This window comes from Zootoca vivipara, chromosome 4 (assembly GCF_965207765.1).
Source record: "Zootoca vivipara chromosome 4, rZooViv2.hap1.1, whole genome shotgun sequence".
Taxonomy (NCBI): Eukaryota; Metazoa; Chordata; class Lepidosauria; order Squamata; family Lacertidae; genus Zootoca; species Zootoca vivipara.
Genome location: NC_142587.1, coordinates 57,730,399 through 57,751,895, shown reverse-complemented (window position 1 = coordinate 57,751,895; position 21,497 = coordinate 57,730,399). Strand labels below are relative to the sequence as shown.

General features: G+C 41.7%; 1 protein-coding gene and 1 long non-coding RNA gene across 22 annotated transcripts in view; one reads left to right on the top strand and one right to left on the bottom strand.

Moving 5' to 3' along the window:
- Window positions 1-3: 3 nt before the first annotated feature.
- LOC118085680 (uncharacterized) overlaps window positions 4-21,497 on the top strand; it is a 36,108-nt gene continuing 14,614 nt past the window's right edge. Inside the window, exons 1-7 of one of the 21 annotated variants that reach the window (XR_015949620.1) lie at window positions 4-218; window positions 1,191-1,348; window positions 5,025-5,140; window positions 13,314-13,462; window positions 14,487-14,730; window positions 16,061-16,301; window positions 18,047-20,066. Coding sequence is in view for 1 of the 21 variants with exons in the window: in XM_088667985.1 (XP_088524111.1) it covers window positions 3,985-3,996; window positions 5,025-5,140 (128 nt within the window). In the remaining 20 variants the exon portion in view is untranslated. Of the gene's footprint in view, window positions 3,997-5,024; window positions 5,141-6,878; window positions 7,063-8,595; window positions 8,801-13,313; window positions 13,463-14,486; window positions 20,067-21,497 lie in introns of all 21 variants that reach the window. The other 20 variants (XR_015949618.1, XR_015949608.1, XR_015949619.1 and 17 more) reach the window with 20 other exon arrangements.
- Window positions 19,666-21,497, bottom strand: part of LOC148685960 (uncharacterized) — a 36,307-nt gene continuing 34,475 nt past the window's right edge. The window contains exon 6 of the long non-coding RNA XR_015949621.1: window positions 19,666-19,785. This is a non-coding gene — a long non-coding RNA (uncharacterized LOC148685960). The remainder of the gene's footprint in view (window positions 19,786-21,497) is intronic.

Here is a 21,497-nt window from a genome sequence, read left to right as displayed (position 1 = left end):
TCCCCTCCCCTCCCTTTCCACCCTGTCAGCCCATCCCTCCCCTCCCCTCCTCTCCTCGCCATTCATCGCTTCAGCCAAGTTTCTCCGGTTTAACCTCTTTCTCTCCCGGCAGCCACAGCCAAGCAGATGTGCGAGGCAGGCTCGCCGAGGAGTCTGCCTGGAAGCATCCCTCTGCAACTGGAGAAAGACGAGGCTGAAAATAAAGTTGATGTTTGACTGTAAGGACAATAGATGGACAGGCCAGCTTTGCTTGCTTGCTTTTTTACAGGGCACACATGCGATATATATATATTTTAATACAGTATTGTACACTGTTCTGATCGGGCGAAAGGGGGGGGGGGCAGATCTTAAATCAAGGATATTCAAATCCTGTTCTGAGCGCTGTAAAGCCCCAAAGGAGGAAAGCTTTGCATAATTGCACCATATAAGCAAAAATAAGTCCTGGTGTTTTGTATTGCGATTTTTTTTTCTCTGGAATAGTTAATGCACACCTTTGATGTGTTGGGTTCAATGTTCATTCGCAGACTCCAACCATGAGTGTGTGGAAGGTAATAGGACTCCAATCAACAAATTTAAACACATTTTAAATTATGCTGAATTTTATTATTTAATATCTGTTATGTGTATGTTGTGTTTGAAGCCTTTCAAGTCTGCCTCTAAGCTTTCAAATGGGAAACACACGACCCAGCTAATAATGTGAGGTCAAGAAGGGCACGGGGTTGTCTGATATCCTATTTTGAAACATTCTTTCAAGGTTTTCTGTCAAGGGTGCCCCAGTATTACAGAACCTGGACCCAAGGTCTTGGTGAGGTACAAAAGTCCATCAGGATGGGTGAGGAAACATAAATGGGAGAGACTCAGAATATGAAGAAGACTTCATGTCGCATAGGTTTGGCAGGTGTGGCTGTTGAGGGGTAAGGACCAGAACCGAACTTGGAAGCGCCTCCAACTACAGCTGAACAAACTAGGAAATTAAGGTCTCTGTTTGTCCAGACCCGATTACTAACAAATAGCAATAGATTTGGTTGAGTTGCATTATTTCCTAGAACTTTCAAAAGAAAAGACCATACCTAAATATGCTCTCAGCTATTGAAATAAAAATGTGGCCCAGATCCCTTTTAAAATGTGTCAAGTAGTTGTTTTCAACTGTTTTAACTATTTTATTCTTTGATGGTTTCTCTATTTTACAGCCAGGTGATGTATAAATTTTAGAAAATAAACGAGATCCAGAGGTACATGTGTATCGGTTCTGAGTGCACCTCATAGTTTCCGTCTATTTCAGCACTTTCCAGCTGTTCAGCTTTCTCAAGAATTTCTGGAAAGTAAACTAACAGATAACTTCTATTATGTATGTATACACCTTTATTCAATCACATCCCTAGATCAGACAGTGATAGAGTGATGTATAGGTACACAAGTTTGTTCTTGCTTTTTGTTTATGGAACAATTATTTGGGTTAATTGTGGCAGTGAGAGAGGGTGATGGGTGAAGGATCCAGCCTTGGCAAATGTAACACCAGTACTGTAATATTGATATCCCTTGCTAGTAAATAACAGCCAGTGGGACTCCTCTGGAGTAAATAGTTTCAAACATAATACTCATTGAAGCAATGATTTAATAACTCTCCCAAGAATGACTGTACAGTCTGATTACTGTAGTAAGGATGGCTAGACATGTTTGAGATCATTTGAGGTAAAGGGCCAATTCAGACACTCATAAAGGTTCCTCTCCCTCTTCTAAAGCCCTGAAACCAGAAGCGTTGTGGAGTGAAGATGTTATATTTCACTTAGCACGACTGCTGTATAGTGGGATCAGTCCATGAGAAATAAAGTTCTGTGGAAGAATATGGATTGTACCTAAATGAATTTAGAATTAGGTTCAAGATAATTTGATGAAAGGGCAAGAAAGACTGTTATGTATGTTCTACAGATTAAAACTGAACCTGTTTCAATCAGTGGCTAGAGTGGAACGTTATAAATTCATTTGTGTGTTGTAAGATAGCAAAGGAAGGAGCCAGAGAGAAGCCAGGGGGTGGGGGGAGAAAAAATAATTACATCCATGGCAGAATTAATTTACAGTTTTACTGTTATTGCAGTATTTAAGAGGTCGAGAAGGGCAGGTTGCGATTTAGTTAAGGGAGCTCTGTTTCATTTGTCAAACAGAATGAAGTGTTTTGTATAAAGTATTGTAACATGATGTAGTGACCTTAATGCATTGACACTGAGTTCATATACAATGTAACTTATCGTAGATGTCATCTTCATTAAGTACAATAAGAATAGCATGTGAAGTAAAAAAAAAAAGTAAATAGAAATCATTGGAGTTTCAGATAAATGTACTGAGAGGAAATGCGAGCATTTGTAAATCATATAGAAAATGTGTGCCACTGTATATAAAACTGCTCCTAAACAGACCACAACAGATGCAAGTGCTGGCTCCATGAACCATGTTTCCTCTCTTGCCACAGTTATTTGCTTTTCCTCCCAACAGACTCTCAGCATTCTGTGACCCCTAAGCATGTTCAGTCCTTACTGCTTTGTTTTGTGGCAGAACAGCAAGTGGAGGAATGATTGGAATGGAATTTTGTGCTGTGTTAGAATGAGTGACAGGCAAAGACTATGGTTAGAAAATGACAGTGGAGTGGTGGAAGGGTGTGGCTGTCAAGAAGAGGGGAGTGAGGCGAGATGAGTGATAAAACCATACATGAAAGAGTTAACACAGTTATTAAGAAGTTACTTATGTTAGGCTAGGAAGGCATCCCCAGACTTCGGCCCTCCAGATGTTTTGGACTACAATTCCCATCTTCCCTGAACACTGGTCCTGTTAGCTAGGGATCATGGGAGTTGTAGGCCAAAACATCTGGAGGGCCGCAGTTTGGGGGTGCCTACCCTAGGATATTAACCAGCTGCATTCTTTGCTACAAGACACTGCTGTTTATGTGTAGTTTATCAGACTAGCTTCACGCCATACATATTGGAGTCCTTAGTTCCTAATTCATCTCAAGCCAAGGTGTGAACAACTTTGCATAGGATGAAGATATCCCACCCATAAATGTCCCCTGGTATGTACACAGATAGAAAAGAATGGAAGACATGCTAATGCAAACAGCCGTGGGGGGGGGAGGGGGGGAGTGGTGAAACACACCAAAGCCATAGCTGCCAAGTTATCCCTTTTTAAAAGGGATTTTCCCTTATGCTGAATAGGCTTCCTCGCAAGAAAAGGGAAAACTTGGCAGCTATGCAAAGCTAAAGCCTCCTAAGGTGGTAATGTGAGCACGCCCAAATAAGCTCATTGGGCTCAGATGGAACAATCAAAGGATGCAATGGAAAAAGAAATTAATGAAAATATCAGCAAGTGGAGAAAGAGTTGAGCAATGCAATGAGGATTAGGAGTCACAAGAAGATATTGCTAACTGTGTTCATGCAAACTGATTGGAAAGAGGAAAAGAAATGCTTGTAACGATGGAGTCTGAAGATTCTGTTTGACCCAGGTGGTGGAGTGTTCAAAGGATCCCTGCAAATGGAATATTGAAGTGGACCTTCTTGCCATTGTTCCAACCACAATTGAGGGCATCGTTTTCCTATGATGGGTTAATGCATGTCATAATTGCAATTCACAAAATTGTCCTTTGCTGTCATGGGATACCACATTCTGACAACTTGCTGGGGGGGGGGGCAAGTGACAGAAGGGTGAGTAGGGAAATGATGGACAGTGGGAGAGTGAGATTGAATGCTGGGTGGAGTTAGAGTGAGTGACAGGTAGAGACTGTTGGTTGGAAAAAGGCGGTTGGGCTGCTTGGCACAGGGTGAATGAGATGAGAAAGCTAATGGAAGTGTCTGTAAAAGAGTAAGCATAGTTAAGAAAAAGAGTTACTTAGGATAGGATATTGGAGCTATGCGTATTTTGTATTTGATGACTACTTGTTCTGGATATTATATTCCTTAATTAAATATATGTTCATGTTTTCACTGTGCTCTGGTCTGGATGGATTCTAAGGTAAATATATCTAAGCCCATGTTGGATGCACTCAAGAATAGAAGCGCAGAGTTTTACTGCTCCCTGTAAGTCATTATGTGGTGTATGCCCCCCCCCCCACCACAACAACATTTTTGTTGTTGTACTGCTACAAACCTGGGCTATGCTGATATCTACCTTGTGTTTCTCAGTGGTCCCATTTTGGCTGCAATCCACAGCTATGAAAATTGAAAAGCAACGCTAGAATGAATAGCAAACTAATCCATAGTACATTGTTGCTAATTCTACAATTTAAGTGCTTAAATATAATGGTTGACGGTATCAATATTACTGAACAATTAGCATATTCTTTAACTTCTGGTTTGAAGCATAGTTTGCAGTAATAGTATTATTAAGGAAGTCACTCTACCATGCTTATATGTAGCATATCCTTATATTTGCTCCCCGTCCCCCCCGGTCCCCGTCTGCATGTCCTAATATGCTTCTGAAAGACACTGCCCTCTTTTAGCTGGATAGCTGTTCTAAAAATATACTTCTCACTATTCAGAATCAGAGAGTTCTGCATTATTAACACATAGATCAGACAGCCATGATCTGAAGTCGTATAAGCAATAAGGAAAAGATCTGAATGCTGGAGTTTTTTCATTATGCGATCCTGTAAGCTATCCTTTAATGCTACAAAGAGGGTTTCATATACTTGCAGCATCTTGCTGACTTGGTTTATGTCTTTGGAGTTTACAAAACACTGTTTGTTCTCCTTTCCCTTCCATATTACTCTGCCTTCCTCAAGTTTGGTCAGCTACATAAGAGTGCAGAAAGAGTTGGGATTAATTGCACCCCCTTCCAAGCAGCCAAAGCAACACAAGAAAAAATATTTGCCTATACAGTAAAGAACAAACAAACCAGAATAGTGGTTACAGCACAACGAAGTTTGAAGAACTGTATGCAGTGGAATGCATACCGTAGAATGCAAATGAGCATTGTGATCACTGTTGACCCACAAATGGGACTGGCATTAAAGTGGGTAAATTCAATTTTATTGTGTTTAGTTTTCAGGTTACGAAGGAGACACACTAGATGTGGCTCCTCCTAAGCTTTCCGAACTGGTCCTTTGGTCAAATGCAGAGTTCCACTGTGAGGGGAGGAACACAGACAAAAGGGCAAGGTAAGGTTTTTTAGGACCAATCCCTTGTCTTCCTCTAGAATCGATTAATATGTTTAAAAGTAAGTACCAGCTCTATGTTACAGTGATGTCTGCAAATGAGACATAAAGGGTCACAGTCTTAACCCCACAATATGGGAAGCCCTTGCAGCGCGGGTGGCACTGTGGTCTAAACCACTAAGCCTCTTGGCTTAGTTTAAATCCGTGTGACGGGGTGAGCTCCCATTGCTCTGTCCCAGCTTCTGCCAACCTAGCATACCAATGCAAGTAAATAAATAGGTACCACTATAGTGGGAAGGTAAATAATGTTTCTGTGCGCTTTGGCACTCATCACGGTCCTCCATGCGCCAGAAGCGGTTTAGTCATGCTGGCCACATGACCCGGAAAGGTGTCTGCAGACAAATGCCGGCTTCCTCAGCCTGAAAAGCGAGATGAGCGCCGCACCCCATAGTCGCCTTTGACTGGACTTAACAGTTCAGGGGTCCTTTACCTTTACTTGATCCAGCAGGCTCACCTTATGTTCTTAAACTTTTATTATTCAGGTGCCAATAACAGCCATATGCATTATCATTCTCACCAGTGATACCTCATCTATAAAAGAAAATCTTTTAGTTTTCCCCCTGCACAGCTGGTGGAGAAATGTGAGCTTGCAAGCATTTTATAATGATGCACACATACAGTGAGACAGATGTACAGTGTACATGTTGTAACTTGGAAGCAGATTCAATACAGATAATTTTTGTCAAAGAATCCTGGGCACTGTCACTTCCCCCTCACAGTTACAATTCCCAGCAACCCTTAAAAACAACAGTGCCCAGAATTCTTTGAAGGAAATAATGTGCTTTAAATGTATTTTAAATTCTTGAGGTTTTAAATTTTGGAGTTTTGATTTGTTTTGAATTTTGTATAGTGTGTATGTTATTGTAGTAAGCCTCTTTGAGACCAACATGATTTAAAGTGTGGTGCGTATTTTAAAACTAAAATGGTGTGTACGCAGCCTAAGTCATGAAGAGAGAAAATTGCTTTCCACAGTCTCATACTCTAGGAAGTGCCTGGGTCAGTCACTGTCATTAGGATTTCCATGCTGATACATGGTGGGAATACTTTAATGAAAGCTTTCCTAATGCTTAGCATGTTTGGTGGCTGTCTGGGTCAATTTGACCAGAGGGTTTGTGTTAAATCAAAATGTTATTGCATTGGAAATAAAGCTTATAAATCTGCTTAAAGGCTGGAGGGTCAGTATAGCAGTCTGACTCATCAAACACCAACTAACAACTGTCAGCACAGGGTTTTTGTTCCCACTACGTGTGTAAGGGTCTCTGTCTGCCTTTCAATGTTATCAAACAGCTGTCTTTGCACAAGTGATTTCTCTTTGAAAACTCTTTGATAAGACTACGACATATGAAGAGAAGCTGTGGTAGGATATAAGCAGGATCCAAATTCAATTTTGTATAGATTGCAGCTTTCACTCTGAGATGTAATGAAGACAGACGTATTGCACTTGAGGAAGAAGAAAACCTCCCAATAAACATTCATCAAGGCGTAGGGTCTTGCAGTACAGATAGTCCTTTCACAAAGAATACAAATTTGCCCTGTAAAAAAGGCACCGCTTCCCAAATGCCATGTTTATAGACTTCACTAGCAAGGCATAAGCTTAGTGAAACTTTTTAATGATCCTTTCTTAATAATTGTAGTTTTCTGCAACAAATGTACATTTGCTTCTCAAACATCTCCCATCCAGATTTTATTTCTGTAGGATGAAATTCTATTTCTCTACTACACAAACCATAGTATTTGTACCTGTGAAAATTCTGTGATCAAATAGTGCCACTGATGTCTTTGGTGATGGAAGTCAAGTACCTGCACCATTATTTTGAATTTGTTGTTATGTGACATCACGAGTACTGCCATCCTTATTTATACAGGTATGTTGTCAAGGAACCATGACCAACTGCAGCTCCCTGTTAAATGCCTGATTTGTGTGCTATCAATATAGGCATTTGTACAATTATTTATTTATTTGAATACCCTCCTGCCCAGCACGCATGCCCTGGGCACCAGCAACTGACGCTATGCTACTGGTCAGATCAGCTGGAAAATCTCCCAGCTGGAAAACCATTGAATCCATCAACCTCCAAAGGTGTGCTATCCTAACAGGTCCCCTGCGTATGCAGAGGAGAAAAGGTGCTGAAAGTCTAAAACTCTGTGTGAAATGACCCTCAGCTTCCAATGGGTAGGTGAGGGTTTGAGCTCTGACATCACGAGGCAACAGGTCCCATGAAATACCTCAAACTTCTCTTCAAGCCCCTATATAAAAGATGTTTAATGGCACGCAGTATTTCTCGTAATTCAGAAGTGGGTGCTGGTTTAGCCCCTGCTTCAGCTTTGGTGGCTTTTTAAATATTTTGCCTAGACTGCCAAAATACCTAACACTGACTGTCATTCTGGGTAGTGCCTATGAACAAAACCCCCACTGTTAAGTAGCTGTTTTGCACTGTCACAAGATTTGCATTTTGACATTCAGTCACAATAGCTGGCTGCATTATATGATTATTTGGAGGTTGCATAGAAAACATGATGTACTGCCTCACTGAAATCAATGAGAACTTTGCCAGTTATTCCATAGGATGACTTAAGTTTAGTTGGCACATAACATTTAATGAAATATAAATGAGAAACGGCTTTCAATTAACAGCAATACCTCATCCTCTTCCACTGTCATTTCACTAGATCTCAGTGTTCTTCTTGACTATAATCCTACATTGGCTCTAATATTCATTCAAAAACTACATGCAGTAGTAGCCTTCCACTAATGTACTTACATTTGTATCTCCATGGGGTTTCATTTTGCTTGCCTTGTCATTCAGCATGCCTAAGCTACCTTTATGCAAGCTTACGCATTGCTATGAAATTGGTTTCATTTACGTGTTGACTCACCAACCCATCTATCATTTCAACCAGCTATTTCCAACAGCACTATTACCACATAGACTCACTGGGAAGTATAAAAGCATAGATGATTACAATTTTTCTGCAGTTAAAAATAGACAAAACAGAGTTGTTTATAACTGGCTCTTTTCACCATCTTAGTCTCTTAACTGACTCATCCTTAAAATCCAGTCTAGGTTCACATTGTAAAGCCCATTTTGTGGATAGTCAGGTTTACTTTGCTTCCTTCTTATATAGTGATTGTCGGCCAATCAAAATCTCTTATAAATAACTGGAAATGATTCTGCAATCTTTGCCTTTCCTCTTGTCATTCATGTCCCATTCCCATTTGATGATTGCAACAGGTAGCCTGTTAAATTGCCAATTGATCGGATTACCAACCTCTCTTTGTAGTCAAAGATGTTTCTCTACTAGGAAATAATAGTGTATTTCAATGTTATATAGAGATGTGAAGAAAACAGGGAACAAATGTGTTTTCTACTCCTTCTCTGCATCTATTGCATCATAAGGTAAAGGTAAAGGGACCCCTGACCATTAGATCCAGTCGTGACCAACTCTGGGGTTGCAGTGCTCATCTCGCGTTATTGGCCGAGGGAGCCGGCGTACAGCTTCCAGGTCATATGGCCAGCATGACAAAGCCACTTCTGGTGAACCAGAGCAGCGCACGGAAACGCCATCTACCTTCCCGCTGGAGCAGGACCTATTTATCTACCGGTACTTGCACTTTGATGTGCTTTCGAACTGCTAGGTTGCAGGAGCAGGGACCGAGCAATGGGAGCTCACCCCGTCACAGGGATTCGAACTGCCGACCTTCTGATCGACAAACCCTAGGCTCTGTGGTTTAACCCACAGTGCCACCCACGTCCCTCTATTGCATCATGCAAACAGAGAATAGAAGTTTTTGCGTTTCTCCATGTGTGATCTTAGAGGCACACATATATCATGGCATATACTGTACCATATCTGCAAACTAGATTGCCATGGATCTATCTATCTATCTATAAACCTATAAACAATGAACAATTTGAGTGATTGGCTGCAATATGTTACCTGTAAATGGTGACAGTCAAAAGGCCCCCTGGCTAGGGGTGACTCACGCAGCTAGTACAAAACTTTCTGTAGCTCCAACAGACACTACAGACCACCATTTCAGAGCAATGCTAATAGCTGTTCTTTGCTTGTGTAGAAGTCAAAGAACTTTTACACAGGAATTACAGTATTGGCAGTCTATAGGAATGCAATTTGTCCCTATTTTACAGGATATTACATGGCTTTCTATCACAAATGAACAACTAATCTTCATCAGTTAGAGCACAAAATAAACGTAAGCTGTTTCCAGCTTTGCTACTGTATCTTGCAAAAAGAGTTCAGCTCTTCTACCTTATGGGAGGGTATTTTTAACAGACATGTGGTACCACTTAGTGTCACCCAGGGATCACAACAAGGTGCCTGAAGGCTCTAGTGTGCCCACCAGTACCTTCTATCTCTTCAAAATGAGCCCACAATGCACAAGAAATCATTTGTTCTTCCTGCTTAGTTCCTGTTTGCAGTACTCCTACACTGAACACACACACCCTTAAACAAGTCCACATTTTATTGGATGCTGGGATTGGGCACCCACCCTCTAATCTGTTTTGAACAGAGCTTCTCTCTGTGAATGAATGTGGCCGTAGATGGTATAGGTGTCTTTCTCCCTATTGATGGGATGCCTTATGGGAGGCATGTCACCATGATGTGGTCATTCTGTACCTTTTTCTGCTCTTTTATATTATCCAATACTTTCACAGCACCCATTTTGTGTATTGCCACACAACGTGGCAGCCATTTTGTGACTGGCATCCATGACACTGACTCATATTCTATCTATAGGCTCCTGCTGGCCCCCAAAGGTTGACATGCAAAGTCCTAATTGTAAGCAATAGCTGGCATGCAGTGCAATCCTATGCATGAAGTAAAGTTCATTGTGTTCAGGTGGACTTTTGTATATTCAACGACCAATGCTGCAGTGAGCCATCAACAGGCTGGCTACAGGGGGAAGATAGCTGGTGTTATTTCTAGCCCTTGCTAAATTCATGAATTTTTGAAATTACACAAATTCCAATGTTTTACTGATTCTAGAAGTTGGGGAGGGCTTGCAAAAACACAGTATCTCTGTCGCTGATTTAAACCTGCATTATGCTTAGACTAGAAAGATCATGCCTGTCCTTTTTAATATGAAACATGTACATGGGAATACAGCAATATCCAGAGAAATAAATGGATTGGTTTTGCACATCTTTCTGATCCAAGCTGGATATGGGAATTCAATAGCAATTTTGTCTTTAAGATGTTGCCACAAACTTTTTGATGATGAAAGACATGGGCTGAGATCTAAGACCAGACAGCAATAGAGACTACTTTACAACATTCTTGCATTTGAAGTGTTAGAGTAAGAGTACTGCTACTGTTTGTTTGAACAAGGAAATGTACGAAAGAAAAGATCATGAATTAAAACAACAAATGTCTTGTGTGAAATATATTTTCTCAGTAATGATTATGTGTTAAGTTCTTTGAAAAATCCATTTTAATACCTGAAATTTTTGAAACAATTATTGATTTCTTTACTAGAAATTTTAATGTTCTTGCCAGCAAAATGTTTCCTTCAAAACCTTTGGATACTATCTTTTTCCTCTTTCCAGTAGGTAAACATACAGCAAAAATCCCATTGTCATTCAAGGTCATCTTCACTGGTATAACCTGTTTACATCCTAAATATGGCTAAAGTTAAGCATTTTGTTAATTGACCTCAATGGGAGAGTTAAGTATATTACAACCTCTCATTGTAATCCAGAGGATTTAAACCTGAGCTAGACATGGTTCTTGATCTTATCTGGAGAACTTAATACTCTGCTTTTCAGTCAGCCATGCTCCTAGAGCAGTTTACAAATAATTAAGAACCCAAATACAGACATATAATGAAGTTGTTAACAATAAAAACAATGCTACAGTAGAGCAGATAAAATTCCAGTGTTTAATTAAACACATTGAAACTGATAGATCTAAAAGGCAAATAAAATGTTCTTCACCTAGTGGTGAAAGAAAGAGGGCATAAATTTCAAACAGAGGGAGCCACAATGGAAAAGGCCCAGTCATTAGGGGAGGTGTACAATTGCAGCCTAAAATAAATGATCCCACACCTCCTCCCGTCTTCCCTGGAAACAGGCAGCTAGACTGGTGACTGGGAGCGGCCACCGAGACCACCGGTCTTGAAAGATCTACATTGGCTCCCAGTACGTTTCCGAGCACAATTCAAAGTTTTGGTGCTGACCTTTAAAGCCCTAAACGGCCTGGGCCCAGAATACCTGAAGGAGCGTCTCCACCCCCATCATTCTGCCTGGACACTGAGGTCCAGTGCCGAGGGCCTTCTGGCGGTTCCCTCGCTGCGAGAAGCCAAGTTACAGGCAGAGGGCCTTCCTGGTAGTGGCACCCATCCTGTGGAACGCCCTCCCACCAGATGTCAAAGAGAAAAACAACTACCAGACTTTTAGAAGACATCTGAAGGCAGCCCTGTTTAGGGAAGCTTTTAATGTTTAATAGATTATTATATTTTAATATTCTGTTGGAAGCCGCCCAGAGTGCCCGGGGAAACCCAGCCAGATGGGCGGGGTATTATTCATTCATTCATTTATTATTTTGCGCCCCAGCTCCTCCACTTAGCAGCAAAGCCACCCACAACCAATTGCCCCGGGGGGGGGGAGTGACCTTGTTGCTCCCCCCTTTTCGTGCCACCCACTTCAGGGTTGTATCACCAGGGTTGGCCTGTCAGTAGTACCCACTATCAACAGCAGCCCACTGGAAACTAGCCACAGTTGTGACTAAGTTCTTGTTCTTTTCCAGGTACAGCAGAAAAGGATGTGAGAGGCTGAGGTTGCCTCTTCATCTCTAGGCTTGCCATAACTCAGGAAAATTCCTGAAATGTCTTGGTTTTCAGGTGTAAAAATAGCATGGGGGGAGGATTTTGCTGAATCAGCAAAGTGTCAGGGAAAACCCGGATGTATGGAAATGCAATGGAAAACAGCTCCAAAAGCTTAAAATCACTATTTTGGGAGGAAGTTTCTCTAAAAAAGCTCAACAATTTCGATTTGTTCTTTAAAAAACCCACAAAGCTCAGTAAAGACTGGAATGCAGTGTTTACACGGACGATATTTTAAATTAAATCCACTGAACCTCTATTGCTTGGTTATCCAGATTTTTAGCACAACTTATATTTGATGGTCAGAGAAAGGAATAACATTTTAAATATTAATAAAGTAGCTAAAACATGCTATTTAAAATTGAACATATTAAGCAACAAACATACTGCACAAAGATTGACAGGCAATCAGTCAAGCATTAATAATGAATGCTTATGCACATTAAAAGGTCCTACATCAGTTCCAAATAGCAAAACCCAGAGGGATTTCACCAAACCATATCAAGACAATAAAAGCCCACCCCCTACCCCACATGTGCATGAACAAATAATTTCAAACTGGTTTTAGGCTTAAGTGGTTCTCCTCAAAATCAGGTATAAAAACAGTGTAACGCAATATTTCGCTATGTATGTTCTGTTGTCAATTCAGAAAGGTGTTTTAAAATATTGTGATAAAGTATAACATAAAAACACCAATAATTTTTTAAAGGGAAGAAATAGGAAAGGTTTACTTACCCCTAGGATATTACCATACTTGGCAGCATTGCGTACAATTCCACTTATAATGATAGAACTGAATAGTCATCACTTTTAATGGATCAAATCTACGCAGTCCATCAGCAATGCTGTTAAATCTAATCAGAAGTTGGGTTGTAAAATTAATGGTCCTGTATTCTCTCTAAAAAGGGGGTATTCTAATAAATTTGGATCAGCACCATATTTCGCCTCTCCCCCAGCATCGGTGATGGTAAATTTCAATAGCGTTTTAGGGCTCAGCTTAAGCAAACATCCAATAGAGTGACTAACGAGAGGGTTGGATCAGAACAAGTAGTGTTTCTATGATATATATTAATCAGGTTTATAGTCCAACAAAATGAGTGAATATTAAACTTAATCTCTTAAAATATTATCAGCCAAAGTAAAATAAAAAAGGCCAGGTCCTGAAAATAATTAGTATAACGAATTCTCTGGCTGAAAAAATTGTGGCATATCATTTGGACAATGGACTTCGACTTGGGCAAACGGAACTTGCACTTCCTCTCCTCCTTCTTGCAGTGCTCCACCAGAAGTTGCTCCAGTAGGTTGTGGAACTTTCTGGAGCAGATTGAGCGGAAGGGACATACAGGGGCTGAAGTGGGAGAAGGCGAAGTGCTGTCATATCCATCGGTGTGACGTTGGAACTCACCCTAAATTTTAAGCCTCAGGTAATATTTTTAGAGCAGTGTAGAAGGCAGAAATGCTAAGAAAATAATGCTGTTTATAAACTGTTCAAGAGCAATGATCTCAGGTTAAACCATGGTGCAACCACGGGGAAAGTGCTTGAATATATTTAAAAAGAGATTAAAAGTACATTCTCCTGCTAGAATTTTCAGAAGGCTTCTTGAGGAGTAGCTGTCCTTAGATGGATGCTGCCACATTACAGCCACTATTTCAGATTGTCATAGATGAGTCTCAACTGCACAGGGTACTTGTAATGATGTGTTGGGTTTTGTAAAACAAAAACAAACAAAAACCCCCACTCAGGCTGACTTAGGGTTCAACTGCTAATGTGGGAATCTATTTATGTGTCCATTAAAAAGAAAAGCAGGTATTTCTTTAGCATTGAGAGCAGGGCCGTCTTAAGCACATCCGGCGCCGTGGCACAAAGGTCCCTCCGGTGCCCTCTCCCTTTCCCAAAATTTAGCCTGGGGCGGAGGGTGCCATTGTGACTACCTGACTACAACCCGCTGCCGGCGCTCTCGCTGCTGCCCAGGTGAAACGTTCTTAAAGGGTTAATTTCTTTCCTTCACAAACTGCATATAGTGCAGGGAAGGGGAGAGTTAATTTCAGGGCATTCAGTATGCAAGGTATCCCCCCCCCCATAAAGAGGAAGCCAAGGGAAGGTAGAAGGGGAGGGACACACACACACTCAAAACTGTCTGTATTTGCAAAGTACTACAGCGAGATCCCACTTCAGAAACAGCAGCAGCAGGAAGTCCCTGCCTGCACCACCAAAGAAGCTTTACTAGAGAAAAAAAAATCACTCTGCAAAGTTGCTTTTCCAAGCCCAAGAGAGTCTATAAATCAAGGTGCGGGGGTGGGGGAGGGACAGCTTTCTCTGAGTCCCACCAATACATCTCTCTGTTCCCCGAATAATAAAGAGGTCGTGGCCACAGCGTGTGTGTGTGTGAGTGGACAGAAGAGACCGTGCACTGATGTGTGTGTCTCTCTCTTTTTCTCCCTCCGCAGTCCTACTTCATGCCCCGTAGCCGCCCTGTCCTTCGCAGAGAGACGGAGGGAGGAAAGTTACTCGCAGCGGCTGAGGGAGAGGAGGAGGCGGCGACAGCGGCAGAGCCATTGGGCTTAGTGGCTCGTTGCACTCTGCTTGGGCGCCCCTGAGAGGCCGGCGCCCTGGCGCAACGAGCCACTAGCCCCTATGGGAAGGACGCCTCTGATTGAGAGTCAAGTGGCCAGGCCTTGAATGACTTCTGTGGTATGATGGCTAATTATAAGAGAATATAATATTGATGAAAATTAACAAAAGAAAATGAAAATAAATAGTGTGCTAGATAGACTAAGTGGTAGGTGCATGATGGGGTGGCCGGAAGTCGTTAGAAGAACGTATTGTGGTGTGTAATAACAAATATTACCATTTTCTTTTCTTTCTTCTGGATAATCCTTTTGTTTGTCATTTCTTTTTAATCTCAATAAAGCATAAAAAAGAGAGTGTGCAAAAAAGAGATAGTATACAACAAATCAGTATATAGATTAGTTCCACTTTCCCACAAATATCACTAGTATGGTTTTATTTGTACGTTTCTGGGACAGAACCTACCGGTATGTGTTTTTACCTATGTATGTCACAATGTACATTGACACTGTTCTAGAAATACCCCCCCCCCTGTTAATAGTACTGATTATTTTAATAAAAGAAGTGAAAACTTGCTGAAAGGCACAGCAGATATAGTAAGTCATATGCAGAATTTGGAATTTGCTAAAATTCCAAGTCATGCCAAACTCTTCGAGACCCATTTCAGTAAAGCACTCAATTTCCAAAGGGATGATTTGTGAGCCGTAAAGGGCACAATTCTGGCTCGCTTCTACTCTTGTGGAGGGTGGAGAACTTGAACATTGACCTGCGTTTGATTTCCATGCAGTTGCAGCCCAAGCTGAGTAGGCGGATCTGCGGGGGAATTTCATATTATCAGACAGATTTCCAAGGGATAAGATGAGATGAGACAAGAGAAAAGGTGTAGGCAAGTTGGCCTTCTATTTCCAGCAACCAGCAGAACCACCATGCTGATTGCTGTAATCTGCTCAGCTCCCAGCATGCAATCTGATACTATAAGTACACCCTAGCACTTTCGTCCCTCCAGGTTGCAGACTGACTCTCAGGGTTGCTGGGCTGCAGCCCTGTGTGTTTGTTCTCGTAAGGAAGTAGGGTAGGTTAGGAGATAGGTGGCATGGCTTAATGACATGGAGGGCTCTTGCCTTGTCACACCAACCTAGCATGCATTAACATTGTTTGATAGGGGTTTTGAAGGAATTGTGTGCATTCAAGACCAGCAGTGTGTCTGCATGTGTTTGGAGCCTCTGCAAACTGTTATAAATACTAGTGGAGTGTGCAACCCACAAGAGTAGGGTCCCCAAACTTAGGCCTGAGGGCCAGATGCGGCCCAATCGCCTTCTAAATCTGGCCCGCAGACGGTCCGGGAATCAGCATGTTTTTACATGAGTAGAATGTCTCCTTTTATTTAAAATGCATCTCTGGGTTATTTGTGGGGCATAGGAATTCATTCATATATTTTTTCCCCAAAATATAGTCCAGCCCCCCACAAGGTCTGAGGGACAGTGGACCGGCCCCCTGCTGAAAAAGTTTGCTGACCCCTGCACAAGAGTCACACTGGGTTTCTTTTCCCCCTTCTCTTGTGGACTCATATGTGCACAGACAGCACTCATATATGTTCATATACACACTGCTGAGAGGTTTAGGATCTTTGGCATCCCTGTCTGCTATCTGCCTTCAAATCACCTTACTGTTGTGTGGATGGAGCCTACTGAGTAGTTGAGTATCCTGTACTTAGCAACTAAATTTGCATGTGTTAATGTTTTATGTCAGATGTGGGTGAATTCAGGATATGCCCAAATGACTTTCTGAAAGGAGCTGGAATCTGGCTTGTTCCAGGGTCACCAAAGCTCATCATAGAGAGTCTTATGCCATATTAGTTATGTGACAACTTCACCTGAATCACCTCTACCTGAATCCAGGTGAGACCTGGAAACAGACACCCTGTGTTGTGGTCAGCCACAACACCCGATTGGTAGGTCCCTCGATGTTGGATTCAATCTGGACAATGGGGTGCAGTCCAAACGGATGAAGGGACCTATATATGCCCATGCACGTGACCCAGAGCTTCCTCTTTCGGTGCGTGCATTTGGAACACCCACCCACCTCTCCCTACTTTTAGGGCTTGCTGCACTTGACCTTGCTATGCCATCACCTGTTGTCTGAAATTGGGACAGGGGCACGGCAGGAATTTTCCCTACTTGGCTGATTGGCTGGTGCCATTTAGGTTTCGCCTGCTGCGTAGCAAATTGTCACAACTTGTAAGGTTGCGGATAGGCACTGGCTCAGGTGATAGGGATGGGAGAACGCTCTTACCATCCCTATGTGAAGGGTATTCCGTTAAAGGAATCCAGGGACTCCAAACTACGAGAGAAGGACAATCGTGACTTTAAAGTAGGATGGGAACTTTTTATAATCTATTTAAAAAGGCACAAAAGAACTTGGACTCCTTGGCAGGTTCTGAATAAACATTCACAATTTATTAGGAGAACATAGGATAGATAAGGTACAAATTTATAACATGCAGAGAATAACATGTGCAAATAAACCAGAGGGGGTAGCTGCGGGAAGTCTCGGGAGGGTGGGAGGGGGAGGGGGGAAAGGGGGTTGTAATTGGCTATACTGATTGATAATTTGTTCTGTTAAATTTGTTTAATAATTTAAAAAAGGAATCCAGGGACTCAAATGGTTTGGTCAACCCCTGTGAGAGGCATAGCTGCCAAGTTTTCCCTTTTCTCGCGAGGAAGCCTATTCAGCATAAGGGAAAATCCCTTAAAAAAAGGGATAACTTGGCAGCTATGGTGAGAGGGTTGTGCCCATGCCTGAGGCCAGGGGGACATCTGGGTGGTGGGCATAGCCTGTGCCTGGCTTTCCGCCTATCCAGCGCTACCTTCAAGGCTGCAGGGAGCTAGTCGAAGCAGAGCCTATGCAACCACTCACTTTCTGTAATCAATAAAGTTGTGGCCTAAATTCTGCCAAAAACCAAACCAAAATTTGAGTCTTGTCTGAATTTATTTAAGGAAGAGGTTTCTGGGTCTGAACATGCAACCAGCATATATTGCTGTATAGTTGCAATCTTTTTACAAAATGAACATTTCAAGTTCAGAAATGTATTTAATGAGGCTACACAAAAGATATAAAATCTGTCTCTTTATTACTGCCAACACATTCCCCCCTCTCAGTGTTTTACTGTTATTTTGATTCCTTGCAATTCCCAAAGTTGACTCTCTACCAGCCTCTCACTATGTGAATAATTATCACATCTTCCTTTTAGAACTTGGCCTCACACCCTTTAGCCTGTTAATTATCTTCTGACAAGACAACCCAGGCTGTTTCACTGACATTCATCTCACTCTTAATTCTAACTGCCCCCTTTTTTCCTGTTCTTGCATTGAACAAATTCATAACCATTGTTGTTGTTTGTTTCTAGCAACCAGCCTAAAACTGACTTTTCCCTTTTCAGTGTATTGCTGTGTTTTTGCCGACAAGACTATGTTATACAAAAGAAAAAAAATATGAAAGGAAAAACTGAATCCAGCTTGCAATGCAAATTTATTACGTCTCACATCTGTGTGGGTTTATTAAAAAAAATCAGGATGGTTTATGCAAACAAGTTAAAATTAGCTTGTCAGCTGATACGAAGATTGAAGTGGACTGTGGGCTATTAAAAATGGGTTAAATTTGTTTGTCTTCCTGTGTCACAAGATTCTTCGTTGCTGCTTTTATGATCACATGTGATTATCCATGTACAACCTGAAGTTTCAGTCCTATATCTACTTACCTGGAGTAAGCATTACTGAAATCTGTGGGACTTACCTCTGAACAGACATGTATATTATTTGGCAGAAATAATAATTTTAAAGGATCATTATAAAAGCAAGCAATTTCTTCCAGTTCTCGCTAACGAACTGCATCGTTAGAGGTTTCTGTTTCTAATTGACTTCTGGCGTTGCATAGAGCACCGCTGAAATTTTAAAGTCCAAAGTCTGCCACTGCTGATCAACATACATTTTATTGCTGTGTTATGTTTTTCTCCTGTTTTTATTGATTTGACATGGTTGCATTTTTCTCTGCATGTGGTTGTAACAGCAGCATATAAATGTTTAAGCAAATGAAGAAATAAAATGGCTGCTATGAGAACCAGGCTGTCGTTGAAGCAGTGATCAACTGTGTACTGCATTAAAACACCCAAGAGCTCATAGCTCAATAGGACTCAATAAAAAACAGTGTTGCAAAGTGTGTGGTTGGGAACATGACCCCAAAGTGCTGCTTTCAAGTTGTGAAATTGCCATTATATTATGGCCGTAATGGCTTAGCATTAAAAACATTCTTGCTCACCAAACTGCTTCTGACAGCTAGCAACATTTTGGATCCTTCAGTAAATGTAATTGAAAATGTGTTGGGTAACTAAAATACTCCCCCCAGAAGTGAGTGGCTTCAATTATATTTATTAAAAAGATTCAGAATTGCTTTTCTCCCATGCAGTGTAATTATAAACGACAGAGAACAATCTGCTATAAATGTAGAGCAGCTTTGTAGGCTGTTATGACAACCCAAAGGAAAGGAACTTGCGGGTGGGGGGGGAAACACCCTCCATTCCCTTGAAAATTTTCTTTACTATTTTTAAAATGTCAGTAAATTTCTATGAATATAAATGCTTTCCATTTTCACATCTATTTAATGCTGAGCAAGTAAAATCTGCTAAACATGTTTGTCGCAATGGCACTGCACAAATTGTCCTCTTTGGATTTGGTCCTATTCTCCCCCACCCCATTCCAAATGCCTATTGAATTCAACTGCTTTAGAGAAATGTGTATTTTTATGCAAGAGTAGTGCACGATCAGCGGCTTTTCCCATTGCCCGAGAGATGATTAAAAAGTAGATAGATTTGAATAATAAAATAAAAGGACTGCGCTAAGCTTTTGAGGTTATACCTCAACAGATGACAGGACCTCTTTTTTTGTAACAAGTGAGATGGTTGGCTTCTTTGGTAAAAATTTCTGCTTGCGCTGTATTCATGCCATGCTTTTGCTGAGGGAAGAAAGAACAAGCGAGAAAGCACAGAACATACTATATGCATCACTGGAACTTATTGCTTTATCTTTATTGCATTAGAGTAAATGACCTTTTTTCCCTGCTGCCAAGTCAGTCATCATATTTTAGTTCTGCCCTGAATCCCTTGTCAGGAGCTGAGATCTGAATCTGCAGAAAATAACAAGAACAACCTCGGTAAATGCCTCGCTTTCAATTAGCATACTCAAAATATCACACTGTTCCTTCCTCACGGTTTTGTAAATTTACTTTTACAAGCAACTGGCAGCTTTACAAGTGCTTGAACAAGTTAATTAATCCTATCTATGGGAGAACCCTAGCCACATAGAGTCCCAGGGTTTTTCTTTCGGCTGGAACTCGTCGGAACACAGTTCCAGCACCTCTCAGGTGGGCGACATTGCCATTCTAAGAGAACGAGGGAGGTGTTCATGGTGAGTTTTGGAACCTCTTTTTCTAGAAAAATAGCACTGAGTATAGTTGCGTGCCAAGACCCCCAGAAAATTCCCCCCAATAACTCAGACAGACACATTATTTTAGGTTTTGTTTTTGGCATAATTTTGGCCACAACTTTATTCAAAATTACAAATTAATTTGAGTGTTGGCCTTAGGCTTTGGTTAATCTTCTGCCCCACGGTGGGACAGGACCAGCTCTGACTTCCTACGGTAGGAAAGTCAAGTAAACACCCCATGGTGGAGGAGATAGCTGAGACCAGGCCATCTCCCCCACCAGAAATATTCCCCAAGGCTTGTGCTCTGTATTGGCCCCAGCCCCACACCATTGCGGGGGTGTAAGGACTAGAGCCCCGGAGCCCCAGGATTCCTTTAACGGAATACTTCTATAAGAGCAACACTGAGGGGCATGCACCTCCATGCGATACCCCTCCCCAACTCATCAACCAAAGCCTAACCTGACAACCCTAACAAGCTGTGACTATTGCTAAGCAGTAGGTGAAAAACCAGATGGCAACAGCCAATCAGCCAAATGGAAAAAAATCCTACTGGCCCCTGAATACAGGCGGCACCATAGCAAGGTCACTCTAAACCTGCAAAGAAAAGGAGGTGGGCGGGAGGGAGATTCAAATCACTAGCCAGGAATGAGCTTAATACGAAAAACGCTGAGTACTTAAGCACTCGCCCTGTCAATCAATGAATTGATACATGCAATTTACCCCAGCAACACTCAGTCCTCCAGTCATCTTCTCTCTTTGAGCTTAGACCCACCCCTTAACACACACACAGTCTTTTCTGCTGGGTCCGGCCGCAACACTCATTATTCCCTATGGGGTTAATGAGCTTTGCCCAAATAACCCTGTCGTATATGGCTACTTGCAGGATCAGTCCATCCACATATACAACAGACATCTTGGATCTACATTGTGAAGCCATATAAAATTTAATCACATGTGGCAGGAGAATCTCAGCAGTGGCCACCTCATAGCTTTAGTAAAATATAATAATAATAATAATAATAATAATAATAATAATAATAATAATAGGCTTTGAGGGAGGGCTGTAGTTCAGTGAGAGAGCATCTGCTTTGCATATAGAATGTTCCAGATCCATCGCCAACATTTCCAGGTAGAGCTGGGAATGTTTCCAGCCTGAAACTCTGACAAGCCACTACCAGTCAATGTCTCACAGGGCAGCCCCACCCCCCCAAAATGGCACCCTGAGTCCATTCCCCCCCCAACTCTCCACTGCAATGTTTAGGGCAAAGCACAGGGCAGCATCTTAAAAAGCAGAGACATCACCTTGCCGACAAAGGTCCGTATAGTTAAAGCTATGGTTTTCACAGTAGTGAAGTATGGAAGTGAGAGCTGGACCATAAAGAAGGCTGATCGCCGAAGAATTGATGCTTTTGA